The 16229-nt window shown below is 45.5% G+C and overlaps 1 protein-coding gene and 1 pseudogene across 1 annotated transcript; one reads left to right on the forward strand and one right to left on the reverse strand.

The window, feature by feature from the left end:
- Positions 1-1665: 1665 nt before the first annotated feature.
- On the reverse strand, positions 1666-2610 carry LOC128329678 (olfactory receptor 6M1-like). Its single transcript, XM_053261247.1, has one exon. The coding sequence runs from the start codon at positions 2608-2610 to the stop codon at positions 1666-1668; it is 945 nt and encodes a 314-aa protein (XP_053117222.1).
- Positions 2611-12327: 9717 nt separating this feature from the next.
- LOC128329679 (olfactory receptor 6M1-like) lies at positions 12328-13233 on the forward strand (annotated as a pseudogene).
- Positions 13234-16229: the final 2996 nt, after the last annotated feature.

The raw sequence follows: 16229 nt of genomic DNA on the forward strand, positions 1-16229 counted from the left end.
CTGATAGTGAGACTCACCAGGCTCTCAGCCAGGAACGGTTCAGTCAAAGCAGGTCACCCGCTTAAGTAGCCCTCGCCTAAGCCCGGGTAAGCGGAGCGAGTGCTCCGCTAACCTAATCATGAGTTGCCACGGCGTGGCTCCATGCCACGGCTATTCATGAGGAGACCCTCAACTGGGAGGCACTCTCACAGGGCATGCTGGAGCTTCCGGTGGCCGCATGGCCCCCGAATTCCCCAGCCCTCGCCAGCTCCGTGATGGAGCCGGCAGTCGTGTGGGCGGCCGCTGCTCGTCTGCCGGGACAGCAGGCTTAGTCCAACAAACCCTCCCCAGGATCTTCTCACGGATCATTGTCACTTGTCACGAGAAGACAAGCAATATACAGAACATAATGGATACAAATGCTTGTTAACTCCCATGCAATTTTGGACTCCCATTAGAGTATCCTTCTTGGAATTTCTATATATATATCTTATATGTTTATAGATTTCTTTATATATTTTTTTCACCTTGCAAAGTATATTTATTGTCTTGGTATACATTTTATCTGGACTTGTACAGCTCTAATTCAGATCACTTTTAGATCATATGTTATTTACCTTTTAAGAAGAAGAAGAAAAAAGACTTGTGATTCCAGGCAGTTTTAAGCCAAAATACACACATATTAACAAATATAGATTAAAGACTGTGGGGCTATTCTCGCGATTAGCAAAACTTAGGCTAGGAGAGCCTAGCCCGATTTTTGCTAATTGTAAGAACCACCGGGCTCAGCTGCGAACCCAGTGGTTCTTGAGCGGCTAACCTGCTCAAATAGCCCACCCCTTAGCCCAGGTTTGCGGAGCGAGCACTCCGCAAACCTGGGCTATTGGATCGTGAGTAGCTGCGGCGTGGCTCCGCACCACAGCTACTCATGAGGACCCCTGGAGGGGAGGTGAAAAGCCGCCTCCCGGCTCCGAGGGTCTCGCCAGCATGCCCTGTGTGTTCGCTCAGACCACGCTGGACCACGCCAATTGGCCCCTGCTCCTCCCAGCCCCCGCCGGCTGCATCATGGAGCCAGCAATTGTGTGGGTGGCCAATCCAGCCGCCCAGGGCTCCCTCCCCGCTTGTGAGTGGGGAGAGCGGGCTTAGCGCGCTCTTCCCGCTCACCGCCACAAACCAGGTCTGACTAATCATGAGACCCAGTCTAGTGTGTGTGTGTGTGTGTGTGTGTGTGTGTGTGTGTGTGTGTGTGTAGGGGGATCTTTGTGAATCAACATACTATTTCCGAGACCCAACAAAATTTTGCATAGTCACAATGTATTCACTGTCACAAGTGAGGCTTACGTTCAGCCACCTTGGTTTGGAAACAGCTTCCAACATGAATGAAAGATGAGTAATAGACGGAGTGTGCATTTTTTGCTCCATTTCTACATTTGCTCTTACATCAATGGCCTACATAGGTAACAAAAAATATGAGAAACTAACTTCGTATGGATACTGTTTCTCTCAAGCACATGCTCTCTCACACACACAAATAATAAACGCACTGCTACTGATAGACAAAATAATTATCCTTTTCATAGCAACTACAAGCCCCTAGCATTTCCCTCTCCCCAATCAACATGTGCAATATGATCATGAAGGTACCATGGGGGGCAGGGGAGAGCTGGCTTCTGCAGATGGCTCTCACTATGAAAATGTCCGCCTCTTCAGAGAGTCTCTGAAGGCCTCCTGGACCTTCTCATTCCTGAGAGTATAAATAAAAGGGTTCAGTAATGGGATGACCACTGCTGTCAGTACCGCTACTGCCTTCTGGACATCCTGGGAGCGTCCGTGGCTAGGCAAAGAGTACATGAAAATGGTACTACCATAAAAGATGGAGGCAACCATGATATGGGAAGCACAGGTGGAGAAGGTCTTTTGCTGGCCACTGGTGGAGTGCATCCTCAGGATGGTGGCAATAATGTAGAGGTAAGAGTCAGCAGTGACTGACAGTGAGATGATGAGCATCACAGAGGACAGGATGGACTCTAGGGTAAGAAGCAGCTGTACATCATTGCAGGAAAGCTTTATTATTGGGGCATAGTCACAGAAAAAATGGTCAATGATATTAGAGCCACAGAAAGAGAGACGGAAGAACAGAAAGATAGGGCCAATGGTAGAGAAGAAGGCACCCACCCAGCAGCCCAGGATCAGGGAAATGCAGACATGACCATTCATGATGATCGTGTAGCGAAGTGGGTGGCAGATGGCAACATACCTGTCGAAGGACATCACAGCAATAAGGATGAACTCAGTGGTGCCAAGAAAGAAGTACAAATAACACTGGATGATGCAGCCAGAGAAGGAGATGGTTTTGTCCGTAGAAAGTAGGTTCACCAGCATTTTAGGGGTGATCGTTAAGATGAAAAGGATCTCCAGGAGGGAGAGGTTGCAAAGGAAGAAGTACATGGGGGTTTGGAGGCGTTGGTTAAGGCACACCAATACAATGATGGTGATGTTCCCAGCTAGTGTTAAAAGGAAAACAAGAAGAAGCACTGAAAAAAGGAAGATCTCTATGGGCCTAGGGAGCTGGAAGCCAAGTAAGATGAACTCCATCACTTGCTCCGTGCTGTTATGATTCCTTGATCCCATGATTGAGGAATGTTCAAGCAAACACAAAATACATCTTTAGCATTTATGCAATCCAGTGCAGGGGACATCACTTCTCTTCCAAATCCACAAGCACAATTAAGACTTCCCTTGACCTTTAGAATGCACAATAAGCCCTTTTTTATGTCCAGTGACTACTTCTGACCTTCAAACTCCCTCTTTCTCATAAAAGCAGATTAGCATTTCAATCCACCTCTATCAAGCACTGGAAAATCTGGGCTAATCATCCATGAGTTTCTTCAAGACACGACTGGGTGGCTGGAAGAGAGTGGATGTGGAGAATTTGATTAGCCATACTGTACATCACAGGGAAGTTTTATTTTAAAGCATTGTATGTAAATATATTAATAGAGGCCGTCCTTTTAGGAGTCAAAGTGTGGTAGTTGTCTCAGGCGTCATTGGGTCAGCAATAGGAGGGCAAGATGGGCTCCACAGCTGCCATTGGAGCAGCTCTTTGGGACTGAACATAAGCACAGCCCTGCTGGATCAGGCCCAAGGAAGCCCATCTAGTCCAGCATCCCGTTTTGCACAGTGGCCCACCAGATGCCTCTGGAAGGCACAGGCAGGAGTTGAGGGTGTGCCCTCTCTCCTGCTGTTACTCCCCTGCAACTGGTACCCAGAGGCACCCCGCCCCCAAGGCTGGAGGTGGCCTACAGCCCTCCAACTAGTAGCCATCAATAGACCTCTCCTCAATGAAATTATCCAACCCCCTCTTAAAGACATCCAGGTTGTTGGCTGTCACCACATCTCGTGGCAGAGAATTCCACAAGTTGATTATGCGTTGTGTGAAAAAGTACTTCCGTTTGTCGGTCCTAGATTTCCTGGCAATCAGTTTCATGGGATGACCCCTGGTTCTAGTGTTATGGGAGAGGGAGAAGAATTTCTCTCTATCCACTTTCTCCACTCCATAGTCTCCACCCCTATGGTCACTGATTTGACCATAGCCAGCTTTGTCAGCAGTGCCTCTTCTCACACTCCTTTGAAACTTGTAAGAAGCAGAAGCCAAGAAGAGGAGGCTGCTGGCAACCTTCCCTCCACCCCACCTTCTCTGACACAAATCTTGCAAAGGTCTGTATTGAAAGGGGGCTGCCTCCACCAGGTATGTGGGGCAAGGCAGTCTTTTGTGCCTCACCTCAGGTCCCTCAATATCTTAAGCCACCTCAATAACACAGTCTCAGGTGTTGGGAAAGAACTACATATTAATTTAAAAGGCAACTCTGTGGGGTGGTCTTAGAACAAAAGGTCCTAAAATTCACATCCCTTACCTCTAAATCAAACTTACCTCTAAATCAAAAATGTTTTTAAAAAAAACAAAAACAAAACCCAGCCTCATTCTTAATACCAAATGTCTATTTGCATCTAAAATTAATGTAATTAATTTACATTACATTAATTTACATTAATCTAAATTAATGTAATCATGAACTTGCATGTACATTATCATATGCCAAATCCACCTACAGTGCAATGTTAGGATACAAGACAAAATCACGATCATGGGGAAAAGGTTTATTGGGCTTCCTCAGTCTTACCTCAGTGGGGTAGCGTGACTTCATTCATTTTTAGAAGGAGAGCTTGTCAAAAGGAGGTTTATATATGGTATCTGGAGAGAGTTATTGTGAAGCCGAACAAACTTTCATCTTCATACATACTCTCAGGGGAGCACAGGTGTCAGACCAGGATTTCTGGTCTCCCCCTGTGTATAGATAGATAGATAAATAGGGCAGGCTCAGGGTGGGAGAAAACAGAGGAGCCTAGTCCGATATTGGGGAGAGCCTGACCATCATGTTGCGTGCAGAGGCGCTCTTAGCCTTGGACTTCCAGGCCAAAGTACAGGGCTTCCCCAGCCCCTGGGAGACCCCAAATCCTCTTTAGTCTGTCCAGGGTGGTTTGGTCACCTAGCCGAGTGTGATGATGCTTAATTTGCAGGGAGGGTGGGTGGGGGCTCCAAAGGTCTTTAGATCCAGGCTCCAAAATTACCTAGGTGCACCTTTGTTCGCATGCCCTGTCTGCCATCCCAATCTGAGAATGGCAACAGTGCTGCCACAGCTGGTCCAGGCCAAGGGTGGCCCAGACAAGAAACAACAGCCAATTTCCCAAATGGGGTCAATGTCTTACGAGATCTTGCGGCAAGATCTCATTCTGGAATGAGATCTCATGAGAGCTGCTGGAGAACAAATATAATGAATGAATGAATGAATGAATGAATGAGGTTCATGATAAGCCACAAACTTGAGTTTAGCTGTCCAGACAAACCCCTCTTCACTCTCATCCTATCTATGTGGCTGCCTTTGGACATAACACAGAACCACGGGTCCAATGGACCTGCGGTTCTACACCCCCTCCTTTCGCTCTCCTGTCTGCATTTGGAGGAAACAAAGAGCTCCCTTGCTGCAGTCTCACTGACTGCAGAGAGGAGGGAGAACAGGATATATGGGTTTCCTTATTTCATGAAGAAGGCTATTGAGGCTCCATTGCACTGTGGTATTGTTGGTGTTGCTCCCTACTCGCAGAGTCACGTTCCAGTACCCCAGTGGAAAAGTAAGAAGACCCCAACACACAGGCAAGGGTTTAAACTGAAGAATATATTATAGAAAAGGCACTCACATGATATTGCAACTCAGTAAGTCCATTACACGTAAATATGTATATACACCAGGCACATGGATACAGCAATCACATAGTTCAGCCAGGTGGACCACAGTGTAGCAACATCTGCCACTGTGGACACTTAGCTCTTCTCTGAGCCTCCTTCTTATACTGGCCTTGGCCAATCACTGCAGATCATTACTCAGCAGCTTGTAATTGGCCTCACATGTTGCTAGTCACTAATCACAGTAAATACAGTGACTTGCAGTTTTCACCTGAAGGCATATTACCACAACACCTAACAGAGATATATCCTGACAGGTATCATTATTTTAGGGGTGATTCAGACAGCCAATAGCAGCCAGAGCAAGTGAGGAGCTGCGGTTCCAGCTTTTGGTGTCAGCATTTGGAAACTGTGGTGCTGGCATGCAGAGTTAAACATGGCAAAACTCAGTACAAAACTGAAGGTACACATTACAGCTCAGGAAAGGAAACCACATTTCTGACAGAACTGTGGTTGCTCACATTTGGATGTGCAGTTTACAAAACTGGAGGTGAAGGGACCTACGGTTTCGTGTTAGGTGTGAATGTGGACAGTATCTATTAATTTCTTATTTATCTATTATTTATTTACTATGTAAACTGTTTTGAGAGCTTTTATTGATAAGGGGGTCCCTGTAACAAGGGAGGGGCCCCATAACAAGGGAGGGGACCCCATTAGGCTATTAGGTCCAGAGTCTGAAATTACCTAGTTGCATCCCTACTATCAAGTAAGATTACTAGAGGTCATATTGCAGAGCAAAACTAGTAGAGAACTTGAATAAGCGGGTTCCTCTGTTATGTTCCCTGGAAAATGAATTACTAAATTGATAATGAAAGTTCTGGGCAATGGAGACATTTGATCTTAGATTTTTTTTTTTAAGTTAATGAGTGGATTGGTACCTTTGAAATGTGTCTCTTACTAAAAAAAACAATCTTGAAATTAATGATCTAGTAACGTTTCTTCTATGTAGACTTCTCTCTGCAAAAGTTGGCAGGAAACCAAATTGCAACGATCTTTTCTTAAGTTGTAAAAGTCTGAATTAAATGACAATGTAAACAGAATGCTTTGTGTTTCTTATGTTCTTCAGTAGCATCTCTCTCCAGATCTTTCTCTGCCTTATCTACTATACTAATTGACATTAGCTGATTCCCAGAGGTCATTCACAGGACCCAAAACTGGGTAGGACATTGAAAAAGTCATTGGGAAAACTACATTTATCAGAACATGCATTCTGATGGGCAGTTCAACTACATACCAGGAACCAGAGTGGGATGTGAGGGAGAGAACTCCTTCATTTCCTTCTCCCTACAGCTGTTTGCCACCAGTAGCCATGTCAGCCAACATGTGGGATCCAAAGAGAAAGGGGAGCAGGGCAGAGTGTGGGTTTGTTCATTGGTACAAGGAAATGATTTTTGGTATACATGATGGAGACAGAGTTACATCAAAATTGGATTGGTATAGAAATAAGCAGAGCTATTTCCTGATTAGGGGGAAATACCTCAACTTATTTTCCCAGTCAATCCAATCCAATGTGAGCCTGGGTGGAATCACCCACCATGTTTAAATGATGGCACACAATATCACATGGCTTTGTGGTGGATGTTGTCTTCACACACATGGGAAGGGTGAGGAAGTTCAGTGGCCACTGCATCCCTCCTTGTACCTGCCTCTGAGGTGACCACCTCACCCTAACTCAAGGATTCTCAAAGTTGGGTCCCCAGATGTTATTGGACTTCAACTCCCATAATCCCCAACCAAAGGTCACTGGCGCTAGGGATTATGGGAGTTGAAGTCCAATAACATCTGGGGACCCAACATTGAGAATCTCTGCCCTAACTCATGGAAAGGCTGCCTCTGTCTATATTTAAAGTTAGTGTCTGGACTGTACTTGATGTGATGTATTAATTAATCAACCAGCATGCATTAAAAGAATGATTTGGGGCAGGGCTGTTTCATGTTAGCATCCCACAGGAAGACAAACCTAGGCATTGGAATTTGCCAGGATGAACCTTGGTCCCTCACAATTAGAACTAAAATTATCTCAGTGCATTTCTGATCTCCTACTGCCAAATAAGGTTACTAGAGGTTATTTGTAGAGGAGAAATAGTAGAAAAATGAAATAAGTTTGTTACTCAATTTTATTCCCTGGAAAATGAATTGGCAGGTTTATAATGAGCCAGTGGCAAGGCCTAGTCCTTGGAGACATTTGATTTTAGTTGGGTATTTAAAAAAAAAAAAAGTTAATGAGTGGATTGGGAGCTTTGGAATGTATCACTTGCTAAAAAGTTTGAAGTTAATGATCTGGCAAGGTTTCTTCTATGCAATCTTCTTTCTGCAAAAACTGGCAGGAATCCAAATTGCAATGCTCCTTTAAGGCAGGTACGTGCCTTGCCTTAAGTGTCAATTGAGGAGGTTTTGGGGGTTTTTTAATGATGTACTTTGCATTTAGTTGGTTTTTAAAAAAAAAAAAAAAAAAAAAAAGAGGACTGAGATGAAACTACACACAGTTTTCTTAAACATTTTTAATAATGTCAAAAATAACTTCCCTATACAGGATGTTTGCCCATCTAAGGGCCTCACAGATGGCTTTCAAATCCTTTTGGAGGCCCACTGAAGTTCCTTTGTGGCAGCATGCGAATTCCTTGCTGGTAATGTTTCTTGTATTGGAAAGCCCACCGCCCCCCTGATCCATTGCGGCTCAACACGGGAAGTGGACAACCTCCACTAATTCCTGCACCAGTTGAGGGGTATGAGAAGAAACATTAAAACCCTCACACAGCAGAGTGTTCTCTGGTGGTAAAGAAATTTAGCCCAAGAGATTATCTGGAGACGTTAGGTAGAGTTTTATTTTTAAGAGATTATTAAGAAATTAAACATCACTTACTGAGAGAGAACCATTGACCAACATACCTAAACAAGCACTAGTCTTCAACAACTGAGCAGTTCTAACTGACTCTTAACTGACCAAGGGAGACCTCTTAACATACCTCCTCATGCCTCTAGTGGTCAGAAAAAGAGACAGGAATTGTAGTCCAACGACATCTGGAGATCCAGAATTGGGAACCCTGTCCCTTCTGCCAGACCTTTAGCCTCTTCTGTTCCAGTATTGACTACTCTGACTGCCAGCAACTCCTTGAGGCAAAGAGATCTTTCCCTGACATACTAACTCAACAATTGGAGGTGCTTGGAAATAAATCTGGGCATTTCTACATGCTAATTTATTTATTTGTTTATTTGTTTATTTATTTTATTTACATTTTATATCCCGCTCTTCCTCCAAGGAACCCAGAATACTACAAAGTTCCTCCTCACAACAACCCTATGAAGTAGGTTAGGCTGAGAGAGAAGTGACTGGCCTAGAGTCTCATGTATCGCCTCTTTCCAAAAAAATAAGAGGATTTTGGTACAGGAGTCCATATCCACTGAGTTTCTAAATCTAATGCCCATAACAGACTTTCTGGGCTTTTAGAGCATCGGGTGTATGATTCTCACCTTCACTTAGCCATCAGCTTTCTCAGTGGGGTTTTTTATTTGTTTGTTTGGATTGGTTTTTACAATGAAAGCAGGCCAGAATGAAATGGGAGATTTATTCCTTTAGGACGAATCAGTCTTGTCCTTATGGTGCAATCTGTATCCTGGCCATGCTGAGTGCATTTAGGTGCTGGAGCAGGAGTGACAATAGACAAGGCCAGCTGGATCTCCAAACAGCAGTACAGATGTGTCCAGACGGTGAGGCTGGCACAGGGGAAGAAAGGTGGCATCAAGGCCAGTGAGGTGTGGAACAGAGCTGGCACACAGGTGTCCAGGGCTAGTGAAGGGGGAATCACACGGGGAGGATGGGGGCAGCAGGAAGATAGGGTAATGCCCTGGGCAGGGGGTGGTGCGCCTGCACTTGCCATCTCACAGCACATTTGCCATCTGAGTTCATCACCTCACCTTGCCTCATAGTGGAGCCGCCCCTGTCTTTCCTGCTGGAGATCATGGAGCTTGTCGTTTTCTCTTCCTCCTGAACTGAATCAGGAGAAGGAAAACTACAGGCCGAAGATTATGGCCAAGGAGCACAACATTCACAGTTTCCTCTGCCTCTTGATTCAATTCAGGAGTCAGAGAAGCCAACCCCTTGATTTGCAGCAGGAAAAGCCAGCTTTTCCTAGGAAGGTCTCTTTGAAACACACACAAAATTGGGACTTCTGGGAACTGGAAGCAGCAAGTTCTGAAGAGCTAGTAAATATCTAGTATTGAGTAAATATCTAGTAAGAACGCAAGGTAAGACGATGCGCCAGCTCTTCCTTTGTCCTCTCTGATATAGTCCCCCCCCCTTTTTTTTATTCCATGTAAACTTATGCCCAGGCATCACTTATCTGTGCAAAATAAACTCTGAATACGGCATTGTCAATCTATACTAACTTCTCTTCTTTCTTGGATAAGATGCAGCGTAACTTCTGGTTTTAGTTTTAAAAGGGCATGCAATATATATGCGGTACAGTCATAAGGAGCATCTGATGTACTTTACTTGGAACCAGGTGTTGGAATGTTACTCTTAAAATTATGTATTTTAAAATGGCTTCTTCATTTCATTACAGGCATAAGAGTGAGAATACCACAGATATGGTTTAGGAACATAGGAAGCTCCCTTATAATGAGTCAGATCATTGGTCCATCTAGCTCAGTAATGTCTACATAGACAGGCAGTGGCTTGTAATGTCTACAATAGACAGGCAGAAAGTGGATCTGCCCCAAAGGAGTGGGGTGGGCTGGTAGATAGTGCCTGATGGCTGGAGGCTACCACCCATCCCCAATTTAAGAGTGATTGGGCAGAGGGGTGAATTATGGTGAATTTATTTGTATGAGGTTTGTCTTCATAAGGTGAAGTGTGCTAAATTGATTACTTCCTCATATTATTCATAGTAAAGGAAAGTGTGAAAAAGTGAACGTGGGGTCATGAGAGTTGTTTAATTGAAAAAAATCTCATTTGCTATGATAGAATGAGAATTCACACCTCAGAAAAAACTTCTGAGGTGTGAATTCTCATTCTATCATAGCAAATGAGATTTTTTTCAATTAAACAACTCTCATGACCCCACTTTCACTTTTTCACACTTACTATGAATATGAGGAAGTAATCAATTTAGCACACTTCACCTTATGAAGACAAACCTCATAAAAATAAATTCACCATAATTCACCCCTCTGCCCAATCACTCTTAAATTGGGGATGGGTGGTAGCCTCCAGCCATCAGGCACTATCTACCAGCCCACCCCACTCCTTTGGGGCAGATCCACTTTCTGCCCCCAATCTGCCCCAAAGACACCCAAACTTCAAAAATTCTCAAAAAATCAGCCCTCTGCCCAATCCCCCTGAAATTGGTGTGGTAGCCTCCACCCATGAGGCACTACCACCCCACCCCACTCTTTTGGGGCAGATCCACTTTCTGCCCCCAAACTGCCCCAAAGTCACCAAAACTTCAAAAATTCTCAAAAAATCACCCCTTTGTCCAAACCCCCTGAAATTGGGGTGGTAGCCTGCACCCATGAGGCACTACCACCACACCCCACTATTCTGCCCCAGCCCCCACTTTCTGCCCCAATATGCCCCAATCTGCCCCAAAGACATGAAATTTTCAGAAATTTACCAAAAATCAGCCCTTTGCCCAATCCCCCTGAAATTGGGGAGGTAGCCTGCACCCACTAGGCACTACCACCCCACCCCACTCCTTTTGCCCAAATCCCATGCTATGCCCCCGAACTGCCCCAAAGTCACTAAAACTTTAAAAATTCACAAAAAATCAGGACTTTGCCCAATCCCCCTGAAATTGGGGTGGTAGACTCTACCCATTGGGCACTACCACCCCACCCCAAAATTTTTCCCCTGGGCCCCTTTTTACCCCCCCTAATCGATTCGGATTCGGATTCAGGTTAAATCCAAATCCGAACCGAATCAAGGGTGATTCGGGTGACCCAGATTCGGGCACAAAACAGAACAGGGGTGATTCGGCTCGGGTCCGAGCCGAATCACCCAAAAATCCGAATTGCACACCCCTAATGTTTTCTGTCTCAAGCTCTCTCTGTGTGCATGCAACTAATCTATAGGCTCACTACTTACCCATCCATCCATGCATCCTTTCTGGTATGGTATTTTAGACATGAAAGATAAGGTTGCTACTTGCCTGAGAGAGGACACTGTAGATATCAAGCCAATTCACATGATGAAGTCAGGAACACACACAGCTTTGGGAGTAGTTCCTTGTGTGTTAAATACCTTGAGCTGGGTCTCACGATCGGTGAGACCTGGTTTGGTGAGCTGAGCAGAGGAGCGGGCTAAGCCCACTCTCCCCGCAGACGATTCGGGCAGGAGCCCTGGGTGGCTGGATTGGCCGCCCACATGATTGCCGGCTCCATGACGGAGCTGGCAGGGGGCTGGGGGGAACAGGGGCCAATTGGCCCCTGGGAGCTCCAGCATGCCCTGCGCACTTGCAAGACCCCCGGAGACTGGAGGCAGCTTTTCACCTCCCCTCTGGGGGTCTACTCATGAGTAGCCGCAGCATGGAGCTGCACCGTGGCTACTCACAATTATTAAAACCAGGTTTGTGGAGCACTTGCTCTGCAAATCTGGTTTTAGGGCAGGGGTACTTAGGTGGGTTGCCCGCCTAGGAACCACCAGGTTTGCAGCCTAGCCCGGTTGTTCACACGATGGGGCGAAATCAGTCTAGCCTCCGCTAGCCCGATTTCGCCCCATCATGTGAATAGCCTCCCTGTGTGTCAAGTGTGTTAAAATTGTATGTTAAGTATACCTATGTACTGATCACTGTCTTTCCACTTTATGTTCATTCCTACCAACCACCATTACTCTATCTCATCTTGTAGTTCTGGACCTTTCTCTAAAATCAATATAATAATTTTAGTTTGTTTTGCTTCAATGCATACACATTTCATTTTCCCCCTTTTTCCAGAACTGGGCAAATGTCTGACAACAACCAAACCACTGGCAAAGTCAATGAATTTATCTTGCTGGATTTGTGGTCTGGCAGCTGGAGATCTTTTTCTTTGCTGTGCTGCTTGTAGTCTACATGCTGACTGTCACTAGGAATGTGGTCAATCTTACTGCAATATGGGTCGACCATCGACTCCACAGCCCCATGTACTTCTTCTTCAGCAACCTCTCCTTCCTGGATGCCATAGTGGCAACTGCCATTGCCCCCCAAATGATGAAGGGTTGTTGTTTTTCCAAGAAGAAGACCATCTCAGTGTCTGGCTGCATCTCTCAGTGTTACTTCTACTTCTTCCTTGGCACCTCCAAATTCATCCTCTTGGCTGTCATGTCATTGCACCGATATGTAGCCATCTGCAACCCACTTTGCTACTCCACCATCATGAATGTGCGCTTGACGATCCAACTCATGCTTTTGTCTTGGCTGGGGGGCTTCTTTTCTGTCCTGTCTCCCATCATCATAATCTCAAAGCTGCCTTTCTGTGGTCCTAATATCATTGGCCATTTCTTCTGTGACAACTGAGCCCCTGATCAGGCTTTCCTGTACTGACATGGCCCTCCAGGAAATGATCGAGTTCTTTCTTTCTACCATTGTGCTCTTGAGCTCCCTGATGCTGATAATCTGAGTTCTTTCTTTCTACCATTGTGCTCTTGAGCTCCCTGATGCTGACAATCATCTCCTATCTATATATCATCACCACCATCCTCTGCATCCCATCCATCACAGGCCACCTTCTCCACGTGTGCCTTCCACATCACACTGGCCTCAGTCTTCTATGGAAGTGCCATTTTCATGTACATAGTGCCCAACAAGGGCTTTTCATTTGGCCTCAAAAAAGCAGTGACCCTTCAGACCTGCATTGTCACCCACTTGTTCAACCCATTCATCTACACCCTGAGTAATCAGCAGGTCAAGGAGGTACTGAAGGGTACTGTGTCCCGACTTCCATGCACCAAGAAGAACCTGAGAAAAGATGGTGGTTAATTAAGTATGGCATGGAAGGAAAATCATAACCATGACAATCATTAACAACAAGAAGTCTGATCCTGTACTGGATTCCTGAGATTATCCCCAGATTCTCCATTCCATTTCAAATGTTGGTAACAAGTGGGAGTAGAATCTGAAGAGACTATTGGGAACCAGACTTGAAGAGACTATTGGGAACCAGCATGGGAACCAGACTTGGACAGTTTGAGGTGTCATGCTTACCAGGCACATGTGCTGCCAGTTCCCTACTTTCACCAGACATTTTCCCAAGTTCCTTACTGTTAGATGTTTGTACAAACCTGCCCTTTGTTTTTGAGTCTGCAACATGTTTTTACACTTTCCTCTGCAGTCAGATGGAACAGGAAAATATCTCACATGATTTGAGGAGTTTATTGGTTGCATTCACATGTGACACAGAACTTTAGTTTTGTTGGGGTGGGGCAGAGGTTTTCTTACCATTACAGGTGAATACATGCAACAATAGTTCTACATGGCGACCAACCCAAGATTCTGCTTTGTAAACTCCAGTTTGAACCCTCAGGTTGTAGTGAGGTTAACAGCTGCCTGCAGTATGTCTGAATGCAGAACTACAGGCTGGGCTGTCTGAAACACAGAGCTGAGACAGGAAGCTCCTCCCTCTTTCTGGCTGTGATAGGCTGTGTGGGCTGGTAGGAAGCCATGCCAGAAGGAAGCCCACACAGCCAGTTCCCCCACCTTTCTACAGTCTCTCTGGGAGCACAGAGAGCTCTCTTTGTTACTTCTGAACTGGACAGGACAGCGGGGTGGGGTGGGGTGGGGAGCAGAACTGTGGGTGCATTGGGCCAGCGGTTCCATGTTATGTGCGAATGCAGCCACTGTAATAACTGAATTGACAAATGGCAATGCTAAAATGAAAAGTACTGCTAAAGAACACTGAATAATTTAATAACTGTGTACGTTCTACTGACGAGCTCTGGGGGTTTGCAACTTTTCTCCCCAGGGTGAACACTTCTCTTGCAACACTTCAAAAGATTCCTCTGTAATATATTCTACCCAATTAACAAAAGAGCTCTTTGCTGGTAGTGCTGCTAGCATGTCCTGCTGCATGGTGAACTTTTGGTGAATCTCTTAAATTTGAAGATTGCTATTCTAATATTGGTGATACAGGCAGTCAGAGGATGGTGTATGAATTACTATATTGATATGTTGGGGGAGGGGTTGTTGGATAGGCCATTGAATCAGGAAACTAAATGCAGTCAAGTGTAACAGCCTGCTAAAGGTAGGACTGTTCACATATCAGCAGCTATCGCAGAATCCAGACCATCATGAGTCACAAAACAAGCACTTTCTAAAGCAACTTCCTTTTGAGGTAAGGCTACAGCAGTTGGGCATTTGAGTTCAGAAAAAGAGGTGACTAAGGGGAGTCATGAAAGAGCTTTATAACATTATGTGTGATGTGGCAAGAGTGGATTAAACTAACTCTCTCTCTCTCTCTCTCTCTCTCTCTCTCTCTCTCTCTCTCTCTCTCTCTCTCTCTCAGGAAATTCTCACAAGTAGCAGAAACCAGGCTAAGGGAGTCCAGCCTGCTTTCTGTTGCTCGTGTGCTGCACTGGGAGACGTGTGGCTCCTGGCAGCCAGCCCTCCTAAATGCCCCCTCCCCCCTTAAACGAGGTTTGCGGAGTGAGCGCTCTGTGAACCCCATTTTTCCGATCGTGTGATGCTGTGGAATGCCTCCATGCCACGGAGACTCACAAGGACACCCCTGACAGGGAGGCTACAACAAACCTCCTGGCATAAGGGGCCTCCCAAGAATGCCCTGCGCACTCGCATGGGGTGTTCCGGTGCCCAGGAGGTCCCTGATCCCTGACACCCCAACTGGTTCCATGATTGAGCCCGTAATCATGTGGTCAGCCAATCATTGTGATTTTCTCTCCTGCAAGGGAGAATGCTGTGCTCACTCAACCCCAATATTAATCTTCAACCCATTTTGACTATGGAGACACAACACATTTAAGATAGGTCTACCTCTTTGGGTTCAAGACACCTTCTGTCGTTAAATTTTCCTCCCTGTTAAGCTATCTCCCCACAGCCTTTTGTATGAATTTGTGTGTAAGTGGAAGAATATTTGTATTTGTATTCTGTGCCTAATCTAAGACTGGGGAAGCTCCAAAGCCTCTTTCTTACTGTCAGTTAGATTCTGCAATTCACAAAGTGTGTGTGTGTGACTGAAGACAAGTTGACACAATTGAAAACTCAGAAGGAAAAGTGTCCTGCCCAGAGTGGGAAGCTGCGTGCATTCCCAATTTTTCAACTGTGGGTGAACAAGGCAGGAGGAAGGGGAGTGATTTGTGTGAAAGAGGAGCTTGGTAGCACACAGTGTTTCCTGTAAAAGAGATTCCCAGACGTTGCTGACTACCACTCCCAGCATCCCCAGCTTCAATGGCGTTTGGGAATTATGGGAATTCTAGTCAACAACTTCTGGGAATCATTGTTACAGGGAACACTAGTAGGACAGTAGGACTAGTAGGACAGCACTTTAACAAGGTTGGAGAGGAAGCCGCCCTACCAAGCTCCCCTCTCACACACAATCACTACCCCCTCCTCCTACCTAGTTGTTTGCTCATGCACGACTAGAAATCAGGAGGATGCACACTCCCCAAAGTTCAGTAAGATGCTTGTCCTATCCTGTTTTCAATCATATGAACCTGCCTAGTGTTTGATTTGTTCTACTTGTTCACATATGAGCCAACTAATTGTATGATTAACCAGTAACTTTTCTGGCTTTTTGTAGACAATTTTGTATCACTGTTTATGTCCTCTGTCCGCATATCTGTTGCACAGCTATGGTCTCCCTCAGCAGCTGCCTTGCAGAACCAAACTAGGGTGACTGGATTCATCCTTCTGGGCTTCACTGACATTTTGGAGCTGCAGATCACCCTCTTTGCTGTTCTCCTTGTCATCTACCTCTTGACCCTAGCAGGGAACCTTCTCATCATCTCCATCACTTTGCTGGA

The sequence above is a fragment of the Hemicordylus capensis genome, chromosome 6 (assembly GCF_027244095.1).
Source record: "Hemicordylus capensis ecotype Gifberg chromosome 6, rHemCap1.1.pri, whole genome shotgun sequence".
NCBI lineage: Eukaryota > Metazoa > Chordata > Lepidosauria > Squamata > Cordylidae > Hemicordylus > Hemicordylus capensis.